This window comes from Mesoplodon mirus, assembly GCF_964341445.2.
Source record: "Mesoplodon mirus genome assembly, chromosome: 17".
NCBI classification, from domain to species: Eukaryota; Metazoa; Chordata; class Mammalia; order Artiodactyla; family Ziphiidae; genus Mesoplodon; species Mesoplodon mirus.
The window spans coordinates 16,285,136-16,306,419 of NC_138993.1; the positions used below are offsets into that span (position 1 = coordinate 16,285,136).

General features: G+C 35.1%; 1 protein-coding gene across 1 annotated transcript in view; it reads left to right on the forward strand.

Moving 5' to 3' along the window:
* Positions 1-21,284, forward strand: part of INTS6 (integrator complex subunit 6) — a 93,710-nt gene that overhangs the window by 61,842 nt on the left and 10,584 nt on the right. The window contains exons 5-12 of the mRNA XM_082602059.1: positions 3,196-3,379; positions 8,615-8,740; positions 10,162-10,316; positions 14,557-14,709; positions 15,602-15,734; positions 16,662-16,756; positions 18,593-18,703; positions 19,744-19,959. Coding sequence (XP_082458185.1) covers positions 3,196-3,379; positions 8,615-8,740; positions 10,162-10,316; positions 14,557-14,709; positions 15,602-15,734; positions 16,662-16,756; positions 18,593-18,703; positions 19,744-19,959 — 1,173 coding nt within the window. The remainder of the gene's footprint in view (positions 1-3,195; positions 3,380-8,614; positions 8,741-10,161; positions 10,317-14,556; positions 14,710-15,601; positions 15,735-16,661; positions 16,757-18,592; positions 18,704-19,743; positions 19,960-21,284) is intronic.

Here is a 21,284-nt window from a genome sequence, read left to right on the forward strand (position 1 = left end):
TCCACATATTCAGAAAGACCTCCCTTGGTGATTATAAGACATTGCTAGAATTTCAACTGTAGACTTTAGGTCTGGAGTAATTCAACCCTCCTGAGAATATTTTTTCACTAAGGTTTTTTATCTTTTCCTGTCCCTGTTTGCCCTCACTCCTTCCTATTTTACTAGTGTGTTTCAGCTATAGAGGAGTTTTTCCTGCCTCTTTGGTGATGAGGGAGGGTGGTCGTGATATGGAAGGTGGAAATAATAAGAAATAGAAAAATGAATAAAAATTTGACAAGTTTATAAAATTGATAATACTATGTGTAAAATATGCTTGTGACCCTTGGCTTTTTGTTTTACTTGAAGTACATTCTAGATCTAGCATTGTGCAGCCAGTAAAAAGATAATGCTCATCTTTATCTGATTAGGTGTGTGTGTGTGTGTGTGTGTGTGTGTGTGTGTGTGAGCATTACTTGATAAGTCGTGTGTGTATGTGTACATGATTTGGGGTCTGTTGTTGTCCTATCCACTATTTATTTATACATGAGGTCTCTGCAGTGCTGTTATCCACTGGATTCTTGAGACAGGACCACGTATCCATTACTTTCCAGAGCTACTGCATTAACAGTTGAAATCTTCTTCCTCCAGTGCCATTGGTGCTTCGATATTTATCTTCTGGTAGGGTGTGGTGATAGCAGCAAGGTCTTGGAGTTCCCAAGCTGTTTTACAAGTGTCACAGAACCTCTGAGGTTAGAAAACCTTCCTCAGGGAACATCCTGGCCCAGATTTCTTAATTTAAGAGTCCTTCCTTATTATTGCCTCTGACTTCTGCCTTAAAAGTGGGATCAGTGCCAGGAGAAAAGCTCATGACTCTTGACCATGGGCACGAAATCTTGGCTGATCCTGATATAGGAATCTTGCAGCAGATTCTCTTGACATGAGTCTTTTGTTGTTTTTTTTCCTTTTTTTGCGGTACGCAGGCCTCTCTCACTGTTGTGGCCTCTCCCATTGCGGAGCACAGGCTCCGGACGCGCAGGCTCAGCGGCCATGGCTCACGGGCCCAGCCGCTCCACGGCATGTGGATCTTCCCGGACCGGGGCACAAACCCGTGTCCCCTGCATCGGCAGGCGGACTCTCAACCACTGCGCCACCAGGGAAGCCCGACATGAGTCTTTTGGAGAGAGGTGCCACTTTAGCAGAGCTTTGCTAGGAACTCTCTTCTTAGAATTGAATCTGATTTTTTTTTTTTAATGGTTTGATGTAAGTCATTGAAGAAACTTGAGTTCTTAAGTCAGTGTAGAATGACTTCAATCACTAATTTATCAAGTTCAGAAATCTTCAAGGTGAGAAATAGAAAGGCTGTAAGCAATACGATTATGTCTTGTTTTTGACAAAAGTAGTATAAACTCTGGCAATTAATTTGGAAGTGATAATTTTATTTTATTTTATTTATTAAAAAAATTTTTATTGGAGTATAGTTGATTTACAGTGTTGTGTTAGTTTCAGGTATACAGCAGAGTGATAATTTTGAAATGTGTTCTGTATTTTAAAGAAAACTCCAGTATTTGTATAAATCAATCCCTGAGTATGCTGATCCCGGGTTTCATTTATGTTTTAAAAAATTTTATAAGTGATAAAGACTTTTGTTTTCCTAAGCACTATATCATCACACTTAAATATTATTGATAATACCAGGAACATGTATTTCAGATTTTCCCGATTGTCTTAAAAATCTTTGCTCTTGATTGTTTTGTCTCTTATTCTCTAACAGTTCCACCAGCCCTCCCCACTCCCACTCTTTGCTTTTTCGTGCCATTGATTCATTGGAGAAACCAGGTCATCTGTCCTATAACATTCTGGATTTGATTGATTGCTCCCTGTGGTGGTGGATAACTTGATCCTCTATGCTCAGTTGTCCCTGTAAACTGGTGGTTAGAACTGAAGGCTTGGTTAGATTCAGATTCAACCTTTCCTTCCCTTTTTCTTTCCTTCCCTTTTTCTTTCCTTCCTTTTTTCAATGTTATGTACTTCACATCATGAGGCCCATATTGTCTGGTTGTCCCCATTTACTTATGCTAAGACTGATGTGTGGACCTGTTGGTACCTTGTGACTGTTGGTTCAGAGGTACCCATTAGAATCACTTTAAAGTGTTTAAAAATTCTTAAGAATCTTGGATTCTGATTGAGCAGGTCCTAGGGGCATGGGGAGAGACATAGATTAAAAAACACATGGAAGGAACCCCCAAACCCTCTACCTTTACTCAGATGTAGTAAGAATCATTACCTTTGATACATTTAATATGTAACTAGAGTGATAAAATTTACTTTGAAGCAAATGCTTTGGGAAGATACGTTTCGTATGAAATGAAGCATATTTAAATCATTAACTGTGGAGGTGTTTGAGACTACTGTGGTGTGGTAGAAAAAAATACTGACTTGCGGGACTTCCCTGGTGGGACAGTGGTTGAGAATCCGCCTGCCAGTGCAGGGGACACGGGTTCGGTCCCTGGTTTGGGAAGGTCCCACATGCCGCGGAGCATCTAAGCCCATGCGCCACAACTACTGAGCCTGCGCTCTAGAGCCTGTGAGCCACAACTTCTGAAGCCTGCGCTCCTAGAGCCTGTGCTCCACAACAGGAGAAGCCACTGCAATGAGAAGACAGTGCACCGCAACAAAGAGTAGCCCCTGCTCGACACAACTAGAGAAAGCCCGCGCGCAGCAACGAAGACCCAAAGCAGCCAAAAATAAATAAATAAATACATAAATTAATTAATTAAAGAAAAAGAAAAAATACTGACTTGGACCTGGGAGGCCAAATCATTTATTGTCTCTGAGGCCCATTTTTTTTAATCTAGAAAATAGGAACCCTAAGATATTTATCATAGGGTTGATTTAATGATTAAATGAAATGATTTATTTAGAAGCAGTCCAGCACCTGGTGGTGAGTTATGTTGAAATCTGAAAAGCATTACAGAAATAGATTTTTTTCAATTGAGGTCTTCTTTGAGTAAAGCTTAAGAAAATTGAAGTAATAATATCTTATATGCTGTTTTATATATATATATATATATAAGTTTTTGGTTTTGAGCTTGTTGTTTTTGAATGATAGGAGACTCATGACTCATGATGTAGTTTTAATATGTGTCATTAATGTAGCCTTTTTGGGAGAAATAGTGTTGGAAATCTTATTGTTTTTTTATTTCCCCTTACTTTCAGCTCCATTTACCTCTTAATTCTCCTTTGCCTGGAAGCGAATTGACCAAGGAACCTTTTCGTTGGGATCAGAGACTCTTTGCATTAGTGTTGCGGTTGCCTGGCACGATGTCAGTAGAATCAGAGCAGTTGACAGGTGTGCCTTTAGATGACTCTGCAATCACACCAATGTGTGAAGTGACAGGCGGTAAGTTCTTTGCTGGCAGTAATTCAGTGACTTAAGCAGAGTTTATCTGAATGTTTTAAAATGTGCATTTCAAAATCTCCATGTTTGTTTTTGTTCAACAAATTAATATTAGAAGTTAGTAGACATAGATGGTTTTAAAACTACATTGATGAAGGTCTTTGATTCGATTTGAATAGGATGTGAATACTATTGGGTCTGATAATGCATGATTTTTTTTTCTAACCATATAGAAAATGCTGGTATTTGAAGTTGTTAAACTTATTTTCTTATCTACAAAGATTGCTAATGATTTACAAATGCCGTAGAATTATTTTCTCTGAAAAAATGTTTTGAGAATCATGTCATTATCCATGTAATGATTAATGCCTGGTTAAGTACAGTTTTCCCCAGAGGCAAAGAGGAAGCTAGATAGGTTAGAGGAAACAGGTAGTGAACTCTTAGCCAGCTAGTCCAGGTGGTCACTGTGCTCAGTGAACATTAGTGAAATTCTTGAAACAGAATATGTAAGAGACTCAGAACTTTTATAATGTGGAATTGGTTAACAGGTGGGTTAAATTCATATGGATATGTATTGAGTGCCTACTGTGTACCAAGCACTGTTCCATGCTTTAGGACTTCCATAGTGAGTATGACAGGCATGGTATTCTTGCTTTCATGGCACCTTTTAGTTCTTGCTTAGGGAATTTGATACTAAAATGTCCAGGTCGGGCATACCACTATTTCATCTGTGTCAGGGGCTGTGACATAGTCTCCATACACTGTCAGTGCTCTATTGAGATTCTATCATAGCCAGCTATGTAAGTTAAAGGAAAATATAAAGTCTAATTAATATTTTAGATGCCTTCTAAAATTTTGTGGATTTTGGAGATCTGCAAATTTCACAGACAAAAAGGGTATCCCATATAGATAGGTATGTGAAGAAGATAAGTTAGAAGAAGATTCCGAAATCACCGTTGGTAATATCTTTCAGTGACCCAGAAAACTTAGTTGGTCAAGGAATTAGGGAGCTTTCCCAATATACATCCTGAATCTGTTCTGACGTAGTGGTTTATTTACCTCTCTTCATGTTCCTGCTAGCAACAATGGGAAGCTGGTCAAATGTCACTCACCTTTCCATATTATATGAATAGTATGTTTTCTTCTTTTTTTTTCAAAGAATGTTGACTAAAAAAAGTTTTGAGGATAAAACACCAGAAAAGTAGAAATAACAGAAAAGCTAACATCCAATGGTGTTGTACTATCCAAATATGTAATCACTGCTAACAATTCTGTGCATTTTTAAACTTGATGATCAGAGTAGTGTGTGTACATTTATTTTTTCCATTATAGAACAATTCATGTTCATTAAGGAAAAATTGGAAAGAAATTTGCCTGTGTTGCCAAAATAATTAATATTTTGTTATATTTTTAATGTATACTTTAAAAATTATATAATTGTCATTGTAAGCGTTTTTCTTTTATTATCAGGTAGTTAATGAATACTCTGTGCCCAATAACTGTTTTTGATCCTGGGAATATAGCAGGAACGATAGACAGAAAGCTTACATTTTTGGACTGTGTGACAGATGAAATCGTGTAAAATGAATAAATACTATTTCAGAGAGTTCTCCTTACTATCAAGAAAAAAAAACAGGGTGAGAGTGCGGAGGGTAATGAGGCAGAGAATGAGTGTTCCTGGGAGGTCTTTTGAGGAGGTGACTTTTTTTTTTTTTTAACCATAAACCTAAAGGATATGCTTACCCCAGTTTGAATCAATTTAAAATATTGCATGTCCTTGGAGATTATTATACTCTTTGTCTAAAGAAGTAAATAAAACAACCATTATTTATAAATTACATTTGCATATCTCTAACCTTGATGTTAAAGTCAGTTGTTTGAATAGGGATTAAATCAGCCCTGGTTGTATCTTAAAAATATGAATCCCTCTAAAATTATTGCTACAGCATGTTCGTCAACCCTCTCTCTTTTTTAGATATTTTAGTTCCAGGTGTACGACATAATGATTTGATATTTGTATACATTGTGAAATGGTCACCACAGTAAGTCTAGTTAGCATTTGAACAGAAATCTGAATAATGGAGTAAGCCATACAAAGATCTAGGTAGAGGAAATAATAAGAGAAGGAACATGCCCCATGTTTTGGGGAGCAACAGGAAGGCTGATAATGGCTGGAGCTTATGTAGGGAGAAGTAGAGAGTAACAGGTTTGTTTAGAGAGGTAGGCAAGGGCCACGTATTGAATAGCCTTTTAGGCCATAATAAATATTTTTTATTTTCCAAGTGTGATGAGAAGTCATTGGAGGGCTTTTTATAGGAGGTGACATCTGATTTCTGTTTCTGAAAGATCACTTCAGCTGCTGGATGAGAATATACTGTAAAGTGGTGAGAATGGAAGCAGGGAGACTAGAAGAGATAACAGTACTTTGATCTAAAGTGTTAGGTTTGGAGGTGGTGGGTGAGAGGTGGTCTGATGGAAAGGAGAGACTGAGGGCAGTGAGGGAAGAAGGAATCAAGGCTGATTCCTAGATGATTCAGTTGGCCTGAACAGTTGGAGTTGAATGGCTATGCCAAGTGCTGAGATGGTTACTCAGAGGAGAAGCAGGTTTGGGAGAGGCGCAGGTATGACATCAAATTTTAAAAATGCCTAATAGACATGTTGGTGGAAGTATTGAGGATAAAAAGCTTTTTATAAAAATTGTAAGACTTTTTCTAGATTAAATAAATTTAACTTTCTTAGCCTCTATAAAGACTGTTGTCCAACTTAGAAATGTTCCTTTTGTCTCTTATCCATTTTACTAAAATGCTAATCTAGTATACTCCGGGGGAAAGTTTTTTTTCCTTTGTTTCACTTTACTGCCTTCAGACTCACTATGTTTAGATTTTTTGGGGGGGATCCTCTAACCACAAGTGAGCCAGCTTCTTGACTTGAAAGTATGCGCTTTTCTCACAAATATTATTAGTGATCCCAGAAACTTTATCCTTCAATACAAGGTGTTAAACATTCCAAGAGGTGAGTTTTGACATAAAGAAGAAAAGAAACATGACATAGGTTATAGGTTCACTTTGTAAAGATGGCAAAATTTCCTTTAACTTTCAAAAGAATTAATGAATTTTTGTTATTTTCTAAGTGACTCAAGTTTATTTTTTCTCCCATTTTCATAAAATGTCTTTGTTAGTAATTTTATTTCATACTAAGATCATAACCTCTTATATTTTCCTAATCAATTAGTTGATGACACAGGTTAGGGGAGTAGAAAGGATTGCCACAATTTTATACTTAAGAACTTCTGTTTTTTATTAACATCTTGGGAATATGCTTAAATATCATGAAATAAGATATTGAACCTCTATATAATCTTCTAAATACTTCTTGTGTTAAGACGATCAGCCTTTTTATGTATTGTTTTATGTATATGTTTAAATGGACTCAAAAAATTTTAATTTGCCAATTCTTTCAAATAAGTGTGGCTCCATATAGGCTTTCTATTTTAAATTAACATCATGGTTTTCAGGGAAGAAGGTATATCCAGATGAAAGTGTCTAATACCTTGTAAGGGTTTGAATCTTGGCTGCACTACTATACTAACTTGAATAAATTAGTTAATCTCTCCATGCTTTAGTTTTCTCATTTGTAAAATGGAGAAAGTAACCAATACAATTGTTGCTAGGATTGGATAAATTAATAGAGTGATTAGAATAGTGCCAGGTACATAGACACTCAGTAATTGGTGAGTATTTTTATAAGTACGGCTCTTTTTGTTGTATTCAGTGTAAGCCATTTGTTATATGATGCTTGTTACTCTAAGCTGACTCTGAGGATTTGAATCACTGTACTGCCTAGTGTTCTCTTTTCTGAGTAGCCTTTAGCAAATCACATGTTGAGTGTAAATTTATATGAGTAATTTGATATGTCAAATATAATAATATAACATGTTTGGTAATAATTGGTTGAATTTCTTAAGGAATAGGACTTTTCCGTATTGAGCTTATTGCAAATAACATTGTAAGATGTTTGATTAAAGATTTTTAGTTGTCATGGTTTTCAGCAGTGGTCTAGATCAGTACAGATAATAGAAATATAAGTTATATATATAATTATAAATTTTATAGTGTCACATTAAAAAGAAACTGATAGGGAATTCCCTGGCGATCCAGTGGTTAGGACTCTGCACTTTCACTGCCGAGGGACTTGGTTCAGTCCCTGGTTGGGGAACTAAGATCCCACAAGCCGAGTGGTACAGCCAAAAAAAAAAAAAAGCCACCAAAAAACTAAAAAGAAACATGTAAAATTAATTTATATAATATTTATTTAAATCAATATATACAAAAGATTTCAACATGATATTGGTAATTAAAAATTATTCAGGTATTTTACATTATCTTTATATTACATCTACAAAATCAGGTGTGTATGTTATAGTTACTGTACATCTCAATTTGGACTAGCCGTGTTTCAAAGTCTTCAGTAGCCATATGTGGCCAGTGGCTGCAATATGGGACAGCACAGGTCTAGATATATTTATTGAAAAATCCCTGTTTAAGAAGTCTTTTCACTGGTATTTTTTCTTAATCACTAGCATTTTAATGCTTCTGAACTAAAAATTTTATGGGTTAAAATATTCAAGAGGGAAATTCACTTAAGATAGGTAATTTCTAAGTATGTAAGCCAAATGAAATTCAGAAAAGCACATGCTACTATCTCTATATTAAAGTGCAAACACTTAAAATATGCAGTACCTACCAGCAGATCGATTAAATAATTATTGAGTATCATCTATGTCCTTAGCATTAATCTTTAGTGATAATACTTTTGTTAAGCAGGAGTAAGATTTTGGGGGTTAGTTACCAGATGTTGTATATGTGTAATAAAGATAAATTGTGTTGGAAAACAGTTGGAGATAGTTTTTTATATTTATATATATTTTAATATCTCATTTCATGTAATTCATTGTGTATATATATATATATATAATGATTTTTTTCATTGTGGTTTGTTCACACAAAGATTTCTATTTTCCACATACCTTTAATTACAAAGAAAAATTTACATACTCTCACAAAATGGAATTGTTGATTGATTGAGAATAGCTATTTTTGTTTTGTTATTCTTCTATTAGATAATGAAAAGGTCAGACTTTATCACTGAACTTTTGTTAATCAGTATTGTCAAAAACCCTACTATGGTTCTTTTTTGTTAAAAGTAGGAATTTTTGCAACTTTATTCTTTTTATTTCAGGCCGTTCATACTCTGTATGTTCTCCAAGAATGCTTAATCAGTGTCTGGAGTCCTTGGTGCAGAAAGTACAAAGTGGAGTGGTAATAAACTTTGAGAAAGCAGGACCAGATCCTTCCCCTGTAGAAGGTATTATTGTACTTCTCCTATAGACATTTTAAACTGGGTTTACCAAGTATTCAGCTAGAACTGAAAAATTACTATGATTTGGCCTTGTCAATGTTAAGGCCAGATTATTAAGATGACAAAACAGCTGTTGGTAAAGGGGGAGGATTAAATAGGAAAGTCAAGGTAATATGACAGTGGTTTGGTAGCATCGCTTTTTTATATTGGTTGTTCATAGCCTGAAAATTTATAAGTGCCAAAACCCTTTTTAAACATTTACAGAGTAGCATATTTCCTTTTTAGTATTGTAATGCTGACTCTCTTTAGTATATATGCTTCTTCCATGTCCCTTAATTCACAAGAGTGTTCAACCCTAAGTGTTTATTTAATTCCTTAGCTACATTTTTTCTAAAGATCAGACTGATCAGAACCAAATGGTTGGTGTGGTTCCCAAAATGAGAAGCCAGCCTTTGCCATTCAGCTTGATCCTTTAAAGTCTAGCTGAGCCCCACCTGGCTTTATTCTAATATTTTGTGATCATGAACTATTTATATTAGCCAGAGGGTATAAGGAGTTTTACCAGAACCAATGGACAGTTTGCATCTGGACCTTCTGCCTTGTATGATGTAGCTTATGACAAGAATTAGAAAGTCATTAATGGCACTGGCAGAGGTGATCCACTAGAGTGGGTAATTGGGAGAAGAGAAAGGTCATAGAGATGAGGAAGTGGTACCCTCAGAAGGGATTAGAGGGAAGGAGCAGAAGATGGGAAGATTATATACATCGCATACTGTGTCTGGTTTAAAAAAACAAACTTAAAAAAATTGAATTGTTACACATGGAATATATTTATTTTAAAATTATTTTAGGACTTTGCTTAGAGTTAGGCACTAAGTAAATGTTGACTGAACTGTTGCAGAGAGTTACTGTTTTCTAGAATTGTTTTAGATTAAAGGTAGGCACCTCAAATCTGGATTTGCATATTAACTTTTCATTTTAGTTATTAGGCTTTAGTTAAAAAGATTGATTTTAAAGAAATATTCATTTAGCAATACTTACCTAGTATTTCCTAAGCCAAGCACCATGGTGAAGAAACTGAGTGTTCGCCCTTATCATCTAGTGGGGAAAACATGTCATTCGTTAAACAAGTATCTACCATAAAGTATGTTTTACATACTCTGATTGGACAAGCAAAAGATGCTGTGGGACCTCTTTTCACCTATTGAACTCATAGTTGGAATTTGCTGATGTCACTCTCTAGTGAATTCTGATATAATCTAAATGTTAAGCCTTAGTCATGATAGTATTCTACCATTTAAGAAACATAGGAAAATCCAGAATTAAACAAGTATTAAGACATTTTTACTAAGTAATAGTAGATATAATTTAACTGCTTATGTTTTTCCTTTAATGATACATACTTTGCTTTGATTTCTTTGCCGTAGATGGGCAGCCAGATGTATCAAGGCCTTTGGGATCTCAGCCTTGGCATAGCTGTCACAAACTCATATATGTCAGACCAAATCCTAAAACTGGGGTTCCTATAGGTCACTGGCCTGTTCCAGAGTCTTTTTGGCCAGATCAGAATTCTCCAACACTAGTAAGTACCAGAGAGACGGTGACTTTGTAATAGTAACCGTTAACTGCTTTTCCTACTAGTTTTAAGTGCTCCCGTCAGTTAAAGGTGTGGCTGTTGTATAGGAATTAGACAAGCGCTCAAAGTGCTCTGATGAGCTGTTACTTGCTTAAGTATACTGTATTGTTCATCAGGAAGTAATAGAGAAGAGGCATCTGTCTCCTTTAGAATCTAACATTATGCTTATGCTTTTATTATTGGCATCTGGTTACAGAAGCATAGTAACAAGAACTTCTCTTTGGATTCTAAATATAATGTAACATGAGGATTTGTCTCTGGGACATAATATACAGTTTAAATGAAGGCTTAGAAAATAATTCTGATGGTTTGCCTGCAATCTTTTAGGACTTAGTCTTAGAAATTCATGTTGACTTGCATAGTTTTAGTTATATTCAGTGTTTTCAGTCTGGAGGTTTAAGGTAGCAAAGGTTTTCTGGTCTTGTTTATAGGAATTATTTTTAGAAACAGTGAGGCTTGTTGAATGATCCTGGTGAATTACAGTGTTCACTGTATGGTTCTTATAATAATAGGGTAAATTTATACAAATATCTATTAAATATTGTTAATACCCTTTTTTCAGAGTAGTGTTTTTTGTAGTAACTGAGGACGCCATGGGATATGACAGTGGTTCTTTTGATGTTACCTTTAGAAGATGAGTTGTATTTCAAAGATCATTAAGCAGTCTTTAATAATGTTTCATGCAGCTATCATTTATGAATTAAATTGAACTCTTTTTGAAACCTTTTATGCTTTAAACCAATATCAACTCTTTAGGATAATTTTTACTTTTATTCTCTACAAGGTCTATAAAGTGATATTTCCTTTATTCATTAGGGATTTAATGTAGTACATGAAATTAAGTTTTTATACATTTCCGTGAGGTATCTTTCTTTTTTGGATTGAACCATCATAGTTTTTTAGTCTGGCTTTAGAAAAGCTCTCAATTTCTCTGCTCATATTACCTTCTCCTCTAGAGCCCTTTCAGAATTCTTACGGAACAGATATCATATTTATATGAAATATTATATTGTCGGTTATTCACTCTATTATATTTATTTAACACCTACAGCAGTACATATGGTACTTGTTACGTCCTAATCAGAAGAGGTCCAAAACCAGTGTCACAAGCATTACCTAGTAATATTGCTCCAGTGGTCTATTACAAACTGTTACAAGCCATAGAGGGTTTTGAAGTGTCGGTAGGATTTCAGTTGGAGGAGGAAACTGTGTGAGGAAAAACGTATGCAAGTAAAAAAGAACAAGGTGAACTTAGAGGAATGGAAAGTAACTGTGAGGATAGGTGAGTCATAATATGTATGTAGGGCATGGAGAGCACTATTAAATAAACCAAATTGCTCATGACTTTACATGCAAGGTTAAGGAATTTGAGCTTTTCTTAATAGGGTTCATAGAACTGAAGGCATTTTTAACAGTGTTCCTTTAGGAAAATTAATCTGGTGGTTGTTACATGAACTGGAAGGTAAGCTATTTACCTAGAGGGCTATTTCTTTGGTTCACTTAATATAAGAGTTTGAATTAAGAGATGGAAGAGAGAATGATAAAAAAAGAGAGAGAGAATATTAGAAAGAACTGGCAAAATTTAGTAACTGAAGGATATTTGAGGGGAAATGAAATTTTTATAAATAATAGTATTTCATATAAGAAGTATTGATACTGAAATTAAATGTGATTTATTAGAGACTGGTTCTGAATTTGAATCATGGCTCTACCAGTTATTAACCATGTGTCTTTGGTTAATCATCTTCTCTAAGCCTCAATTTCCCATCTGTTAAATAGAGATAGTAACTCCTATCTCATAGGATTATTTTGGGGATTAAATGAAATAATAAATGCCCCCCCTTTCTTTTTGGATCTCAATATTGTCATCCAAAAAAATAGATGAGTTTCACAGACCCATTCAATACGCTGTATGTCAGGTACATGCTAGGTACAGGAGCAAAACAATACTTCCCCTCGGGAACCTTGCCATTCCATAGGAAGGTCAGTCATATAAACATAATAGACAACAGTGTGCTAACTATCATAGGGGGCAGAGCAGAGCCCAGAGGAGGTGGTGCCTAACTGCCTGGTATGTGTTTGGGGTACATGGTGAGACTGTGTCAGGGAAGAAGTTTCTTAGAGGTTGGTACTTGCCTTGCCAGTTCAGTCTTCAAAACTTTGTTTGTTTGCATTATGCAGGGGGGAAAATAGTAAAGCAGCTTGTGATAACGTATGAAACACCGGGGCATGAAAGATAATGATCTGTTTGGGCAACTGCAAGTCATTTTGGTATGGCTGGAGCACAGGGTGTACATGGTGTGGTGGTTAAAAGGCACATGGTGGGGGGGACCGTATTGTCAAGGCTCTTTGTAAAACAATATTAAAAGAAAAGAATCTGGCCCTATTTTTAGGTGGTTGGCTGCTATTTTTACCCAATAATTTGAGTTAGGAAAATTACATGATTATATTTATCTTTCATGGCCATGGGATTGATTGGAGGGGGCTGACTAATTAGGGAGACTAATTAAAAATGAACAGTTGTACTAATCTAGTCTGAGAAATGATGAAGGCATGAATTAGAGTGGTAAGAAATAGAAGGTAAATTTTTAGAGAGATGAGAATTTAGCATTGACAGAGGGCAGTAACTAAAGTAGTGAGCATCTGCCATGTTTATGTGTTCTGCTAAGTGGCTTAGAATTTGTGGTATCATTTAATCTAATTCTTTGTGACAGTTAAGTATGGAAGATAAGAGGGAGATATTAAGGCTAACATCTAGGTTTTTTAGAACAGGTTTTGTGGTTTGGGGGTGAAATAATGAATTGGGTAATAATATATTTGAGGGACCTATAGAAAATTCAGGTTATGTACAGTAGGTAGTTGGATAGATAAGAGAAATGAGAGAAATCTGGTCCCTATACAGTAGATTTGGGAGCCACCGGTATATGTAGATAGTAACTGAGGCCAAAAGGAGTCCTTTATAGCTATGAAATTTCACATTATTTCTTCAAGCTCATATTTTCTTCACTAATCTTCACTTGGTGAGATTTTTAGGAAGGAGACTGTTAAGGGGGAAATAGAGTAACTTGCTTTTTTTTTCCTTTAAAGTATTGTGGTTTTTGCAGCTCTACAACAGGGCCTCCAAAGTAGGGTGTATTTAACACAGGGGTAACCAATACAGTCTGCTGGAATAGGGAAGGGACGCATTAGAACTTCTATGTATGTTTACTCTTTTCTATTTTTAATATTATTTCGATATATATTTTATTATGTACCTATAAATTAATAATTTATAAGTATAAATATATATGCCCTAATATATTGTATATTCAAAAATTTGTACTGATCAATGTGTGTCATCAATTTGGAAGCCACGTAGTTAAATTGCTACAATTGAGGACTTAGGAAGGTTTCTATTAAATTAGTTGTTTCTTTTCTTTTTTTTTTTTTTTTTTTCTTTTTGCGGTATGCGGGCCTCTCACTGTTGTGGCCTCTCCCGTTGCGGAGCGCAGGCTCCGGACGCGCAGGCCCAGCGGCCGTGGCTCACGGGCCCAGCCGCTCCGCGGCATATGGGATCCTCCCAGACCGGGGCACGAACCCGTAACCCCTGCATCGGCAGGCGGACTCTCAACCACTGCGCCACCAGGGAGGCCCAATTAGTTGTTTCTTATATATAAAAATTAATGAACACTTATTATTATTATTTTTTTTGTGCGATACGCGGGCCTCTCACTGTTGTAACCTCTCCCATTGCGGAGCACAGGCTCTGGACGCGCAGGCTCAGCGGCCATGGCTCACGGGCCCAGCCGCTCCGCGGCATGCGGGATCCTCCCGCACCGGGGCACGAACCCGTGTCCCCTGCATCGGCAGGCGGACTCTCAACCACTGCGCCACCAGGAAGCCCTGAACACTTATTTAATTCCAAAATTTTGCATTTAATTTTTCTGATAAATTTGATTTTAAGACTTAACAAAAATTTTAATTCTGTATAGATTTTGAAGTGTTTTTTTTCTTGTGAATATTATATATATAATTTAAGCATTACAGTTTTAAGTATTTTCTTTCAGCTTAGTGGTGCTTTTGGTAGTAAATTAAATTCTCACTAGCAAAACTGAGAAACTGAGTAAACTTTGGTAGTGAGGGATACTAAAAAGGAGTTTGTTTCTGGTACTTTGTGAAAGAGTAATAATAAGACTTTCCCCTCTAGCCACCTCGTACATCTCATCCTGTAGTGAAGTTTTCCTGTACAGACTGTGAACCGATGGTTATTGACAAATTGCCTTTTGACAAATATGAGTTGGAACCTTCACCGCTGACTCAATTTATCCTGGAAAGAAAATCTCCTCAAACCTGTTGGCAGGTGAGCTGAACGACTATAGTGATTTAAAATTTTATTTATTTAATTTTTATTGAGAGTATAATTGATTTACAATGTTGTGTTAGTTTCAGGTGTACAGCAAAATGAATCAGTTATACATATACATATATCCACTCTTTTTTTTTTTTTTTTTTTTTTTTTTGCTGCACTGGGTCTTTGTTGCTGTGCACAGGTTTTCTCTAGTTGCAGTTAGGAGGGGCTACTCTTCATTGCTGTGCACGGGCTTCTCATTGCGGTGGCTTTCTTGTGGAGCACGGGCTCTAGGCGTGTGGGCTTCAGTAGCTGTGGCACACGGACTCAGTAGTTGCGGCTCGCGGGCTCCAGAGCACATGCTCAGTAGCTGTGGCACATGGGCTCAGTTGCTCTGTGGCATGTGGGATCTTCCCGGACCAGGGCTCGAACCTGTGTCCCCTGCATTGGCAGGTGGACTCCCAACCACTGCGCCACCAGGGAAGCCCTATCCACTCTTTTTTTAGATTCTTTTCCCATATACACCATTACAGAGTACTGAGTAGAGTTCCCTGTGCTATACAGCAGGTCCTTATTAATTATCTGTTTTATATATAGCAGTGTGTATGTGTCAATCCCAGTCTCCCAATTTATCCCTCCCCACTCCCCACACCATAAGTTTTATTTTTTACATCTGTAACTCTATTTCTGTTTTGTAGATAAGTTCATTTGTAGCCTTTTTTTAGATTCTACATATAAGCAATATCATATGATATTTGTCTTTCTGTCTGACTTACTTCACTCAGTATCAGAATCTCTAAAAATTTAATTTGATGTTTCTTAAAAAGTTAAATTGAATCCGTGGTTTATATAACATTCTGTAAAGGTTATTAAAGGTGAAGTTTTAACTACTCCTTTTTAACAGGTATATGTGAGCAATAGTGCAAAATATAGCGAACTTGGCCATCCCTTTGGTTACTTGAAAGCCAGTACAGCACTGAACTGTGTCAACTTATTTGTGATGCCTTACAATTACCCAGTCCTCCTTCCCCTTTTAGGTAAGTTATTCTCATCACATTCTCTGTGGCTTAGCATACATACAAATTTTTCCTAAAAACAAACTTTGGGAACATCCCTCCCTTTCTAAGTTTTCTTGTCTTCTGGAAATTAATGAAGTTTTTTTTTTTTAATTCTAAAACACTGAAGCTGTATAAGGTTGTGTTATAGCAACCCGTGCATGTTTCTGATAAATTGAAAGTCAGTGTCAAACTACCTTTGATTCTGCAAACTATTGAAGATATTATATTTTAGGTTTCTAAATTAAGTATTCTCTAAGTTTTTTGCAATTAGATTTCTTACATAGTTAGAATTAGTAATGCAGGCTTTGTATTCGGTAAATAATTAGACATTTTGTAGAAGCATATCATATTTATAAGATCTGAGTATTTTCTAAGGATTTATCTATACTTCTAATTTTCATTTGGCAAATTTTTTTAAATGATGAATTTGTTCTAAAATAATATGATAAGCCTAAAGTTGGTTTCTGGGGACCATTTGGCTATAATTTTTTGAGGGGTACTGTTGGAGAAGACATCTTTCCCTTCATGGAACTGCATCAGATTTAAAGGTTACAGACAAAATATTAGTAGGTGTATTTTATAGAAAACATCATGCATACTTTGTTTCTGTCTTCAAATCTGTTTCATATCTAGATTTTCCTTGTGTATTTTCTGATTCTACCTTTATTATTACGTTTAATTTTAGACCATAATTGACACCTTTTTATTTTTAAAGTGGTATTACTACTCAAAAATGCCAGAACCAAAAATTTTGCCACCTTTAATTTTGTTAAAAATATAGGTCAGATGTTCCTCTCTCTCTTATATAAATAAGAAAGTAGACTTTAAAAATGAAACTTATTTGACTTGATTTTCATGTGTGAAAACAATGAATGATGATAGTTTGTTCACATTATAAATTTATAGATGACTTGTTTAAAGTACATAAGGCAAAACCAACATTGAAATGGAGACAGTCATTTGAAAGTTATTTGAAGACAATGCCTCCCTACTATCTTGGGGTAAGAATATTATTGTTAAAAATAGAACTTTTAATAAAATTTTATATCATGCTTATAGTTTACTGTAGGTATTAAAACTTTTATTTATTGCTGTTATAGAATAAATGTCATGAAAATTGAGTGTACAAATTACCCATATAAATGTAATGGGAAAGAAATGTTTCAGTGATTTTCAGAATAATGATGATGATGATGATAATATATATATATACATATATATATATATATATATATGTATATATATGTATGTATGTATGTATGTATGTATAATGCTTACCCAGGCCTGGTTCTATCCTAAGCACTTTACATGTATTAACCTCATTTAATTTATATGGTAACCCTATGAGGCAGAAATCACTGTTCTTATTTCACAGATGAGGAAACTGAGGCACTAAAAGATTAAATAATTCATCCAAGGCTACATAGCTAATATTTGGGGGTCAGGAATTCAATCCCAGGCAGCCTGGCTTTAGAATTTAAGCTTTTAACCTCAATTGTTATACTACCTTTTTAAATTGCAGTTTTATAATTATTTCCCTTTAAGGGTACAAAAAAAGGTTTGTGTTGCATTATTCCCTAAATCTCCGGAAATATTACTTAAAACCTAGTGTATCATAATAGATAGGACCAATAATGCATATATTATTAAATATATTACTTTATTTATTTTGTGAAAAGTAGCTTCTTAACAAAAAGACGTACACTAAAAGCATTTTAAAACATTACTTCTGCTTTTACTGCAGGAATGTTACAGTATTTGACTGTAACTAATCTTTCTAAATGGTCCCTAATAAGAACACTAATTTCTTGAGCTTTGAAAGTCATATGTTATAGTTGTAAGAGAAAAGTTGTGTGTGTCTAGCACATAGTGCCTGCTATGTAAGAGAGGGATAAGGAAGAAACACTTGAATATGAACTGTTGCATATGTTTGACTCCTATGTTTCATAGCAATTGGGATTTAGCCAAAGCCACATGAATATTAAGTATCAGATCTGGGATTTGATTCCAGTTTGACACCAGTGCTTTTATACACTTTCTAATATGTCATTGGGTGGTTATCATCCTTTTCTGACTCTGTCCCATTCACATGGGCTAGACAGTCCTGCTAGTGATATTTTTCCTTGCACAAAGTGGCTCTCAATTAGTCCTTACAATTGAAAATCACTATATCACATCCACAGTAAATATTAGATGATTTTTGCCTCCTCATTTTTCCTTCAGAGCTTGTTTCTGTTTTTTCAGCTCAGCTAATGATAATAGTAGTAATGATTAATACCTACTGAATGCTTACTGTGTGCCAGATGTATTTACATGCATTAATTCATTTAATCCCATGACAACCCTATGAGGTAGATACTACTATTATCATTTTACAAATGAGAAACTTAAGGCACAGAGGGGTTATATTACCTGGTACAGGGTCTCAAAGCTAGTGAGGGGTCGAGCCACAACCCTTCCAGTTACCCAAGGCAGAAATCTTCTATTTTCCTTGACTCCTCTTTCTACTTACTACCCAAGTTCTATCAAATCAACCTCTGCAATGTGTCTCCTGCCCTCTTCTTCCAAACTTAGTGTCTCCAATGATGCTAAGAAGTCCAGGACTTCACCCTTTCTTGCTCTGGGTGTTGTTATTATAGCCTCTAATTCTTGTTTAGTATTTCAAACTGCCTTTCATACCACTGACAAACATTTTAATGAAGTACAAATATGATTATGTGACTCTTATTGAAGAAAAGGAGACATTTTGGGAGGCGAAATTTTCAAAATTGACAATACATATAGCTATAAGTTTTTGATAAGCTCGGGATTGAGTGGTATTTTCTTTTTTCCTGTAGCCTTTGAAGAAAGCTGTTAGAATGATGGGAGCACCTAACCTAATAGCAGACAGTATGGAATATGGACTTAGTTACAGTGTCATTTCATACCTCAAAAAATTGAGTCAGCAGGTAATGTTAAGAAATAGAGCCATTAAGTACTTTGAATGGTTTTGGCTAAGGTGGTCAATAGGCCAGATGTTAGTTCTTGATGATTGTAATAGAATTCCATCATATTAATGTATTATATTTTAAAACCACGTATATCATATATTAACATAATTCTGTCTCAAGTAAATGGTATGCTGTGTTTTGAAATGATAATTTCAAGTAGTAATTCCTAGTTTGTGAAAATAGCTTTTATTAATGTGGTCCTAGCCTTCCTGTATGTGAACATTCTTTGTTTTCTTTCGGGAAATTTATGTTAGAAAGTTGTTTTTCTTAGATAAAAAAGTCAGTTTCTTTTGCTTTATGTTTTAAACCTATAGCTTTTTCTTTCAAAATGGGAGTTTCTTTTGAAATATTTGTAAAAATACTGAATTTTTTCATTTTGGGCATAAATCACGTTAATAGATACTATAGTAGTCAAGCAGTATACACTTTGACTGCCAAGTTATTAAAATTGTATAAAACAAAATTTTTCCATTACTTCTGCCATCTCTACTTCAAGTGCTAATTGAAATGTAGGTTGGAAAGAGTCAAAATATTGCTATTTTGCTTTCCAGTGAAAAACTCCATCAGTGTTTGCCATATCTAGGAACATTTAGTTATGTGCTAGTAATAATGTCTTTAAGTAAATGTTGATGAGATTTTTTTTCTAATTTTATTTCACCTCTGAATTGGAAATATATATTTTTATTTAGGGTACATTTACATTTCATGGTTTAGGTGTAGTGGGTATTTAATAAATAAAATAAATTGAAGTTGTGTTTGTGAACCCTGCTCCAAAAGGTAAGAATTGTGATGATTTAAAATCATAAGACATTATTGTTTAAACTGTGTTCAGTTTACCAAGGACTTGTCATAAACTTCTCTACTTAAGTAGAGTTTTAAATTTCTTATGTACTTTTTAAATATAATAAAAACTTAATTTATGGAAGACCAAAATGATTAGCATTTAATTTACCACTTCAGATTATGTCAAGACAACTTTTGGGTTTTTTTTGCTTTAGGCGAAAATAGAATCTGATCGAGTCATCGGTTCTGTAGGCAAAAAAGTAGTACCGGAAACTGGAATTAAAGTCCGAAGCAGATCACATGGTTTATCAATGGCTTATAGGAAAGATTTCCAACAGCTGCTCCAGGGAATTTCAGAGGATGTTCCTCACAGACTGCTAGACCTTAATATGAAAGAATACACTGGGTTCCAAGTTGCTTTGCTCAATAAGGTAATGGTTATGTGAATTTAGTACTGATATAGTTATAGTCTGTTATATTGTTGAATATGGCAAGTTTTCTGTTAACTGATACTCAGTTTGTCCGAACTTCTGTACCTCCGCAGAATAATGATCAATTATATTACTATTGAATCATTAGATTTTAGAGTTAAACACTGTACATGGTGAGTGGATGAATGGATGGACTGCAAAGAGCAAACCATCCCATTCATTTTATAGACGAGAAAACAGGCTTAGAGATTGCCTAAAGTTACATAGCTAATGGTAGAGTTCACTGTAGTTTGCTACTTTTATACTGCTGACCTTGGGTACACAGCATGATCCTGAAGTGCTTTGTGAATACTCATTAAAAAGATCTTCATCCCAGTAGTCTCTTCGTAGAAACAGACAGGCTGATTCTAAAACTTATATGGAAGTGTAAAGGTCCTAGAGTAGCTAAAACAATTTTGGAAAAGAATAAAGCTGGAAGATTTGCACTATCTAATCTTAAAAGTTACTGTAAAGCTATAGCGATCAACATGTTGTGTTGTTGGCATAAGGAAAAATATATAGATCAGTAGAACAGAAGTAGGCCGTCACACGTAGAGTCAATTAATTTTTAACAAAGGTGCCAAAATAATTCAGTGGGTTAGGAGACAGTCATTTCAACAAATAGCGTGGGAACACTTGGCTATCCATATGCAAAATAATGAACTTGACCCTTACCTCACATTACTTGAAGTGATCATAGTCATACATGTAAGAACTGAAACTATAAACTTCTACAACAGAACAGGAAGAAATTTTTAAGATGTTGGATTATGGGTCAATGAAGATTTCTAAAATACAACACACAAAGCACACACACACACAAACTTGATAAGTAGAACTTCATTAAAATTGAAATTTTTGTCTTCAGAAGAAACTTTGATGTTTCTTCCAGGCAAGCTGTAGTCTGGGAGAAAAGCATGTATTGAATAAAGAACTTGTTTCAAAATATATAAAGAACTCATAGAACTCAATAATAAAAAGACAAACATCCAATAAAAAAAATAGACTAAATATTTGAACAGACAGCTCATATACAAACTTGAACAGGCACATAAAAAGATGTTCAACATTATTAGCCACTGGGGAAATGCAAATTAAAACCATAATGAGATCCCACTATATGCCCACTAGAATGGCTAAAATTTAAGACTGAAAAATATGAAGTGTTGGTAAGGTTGTAGAACAACTGGAACTCTTATACATTATTGATGGAAAATAGATTGCAGTTTCTTAGGAAAGGTAAATATTGCTATATACCAACAGTTCTGCTGGTAGGTCTACCGAGA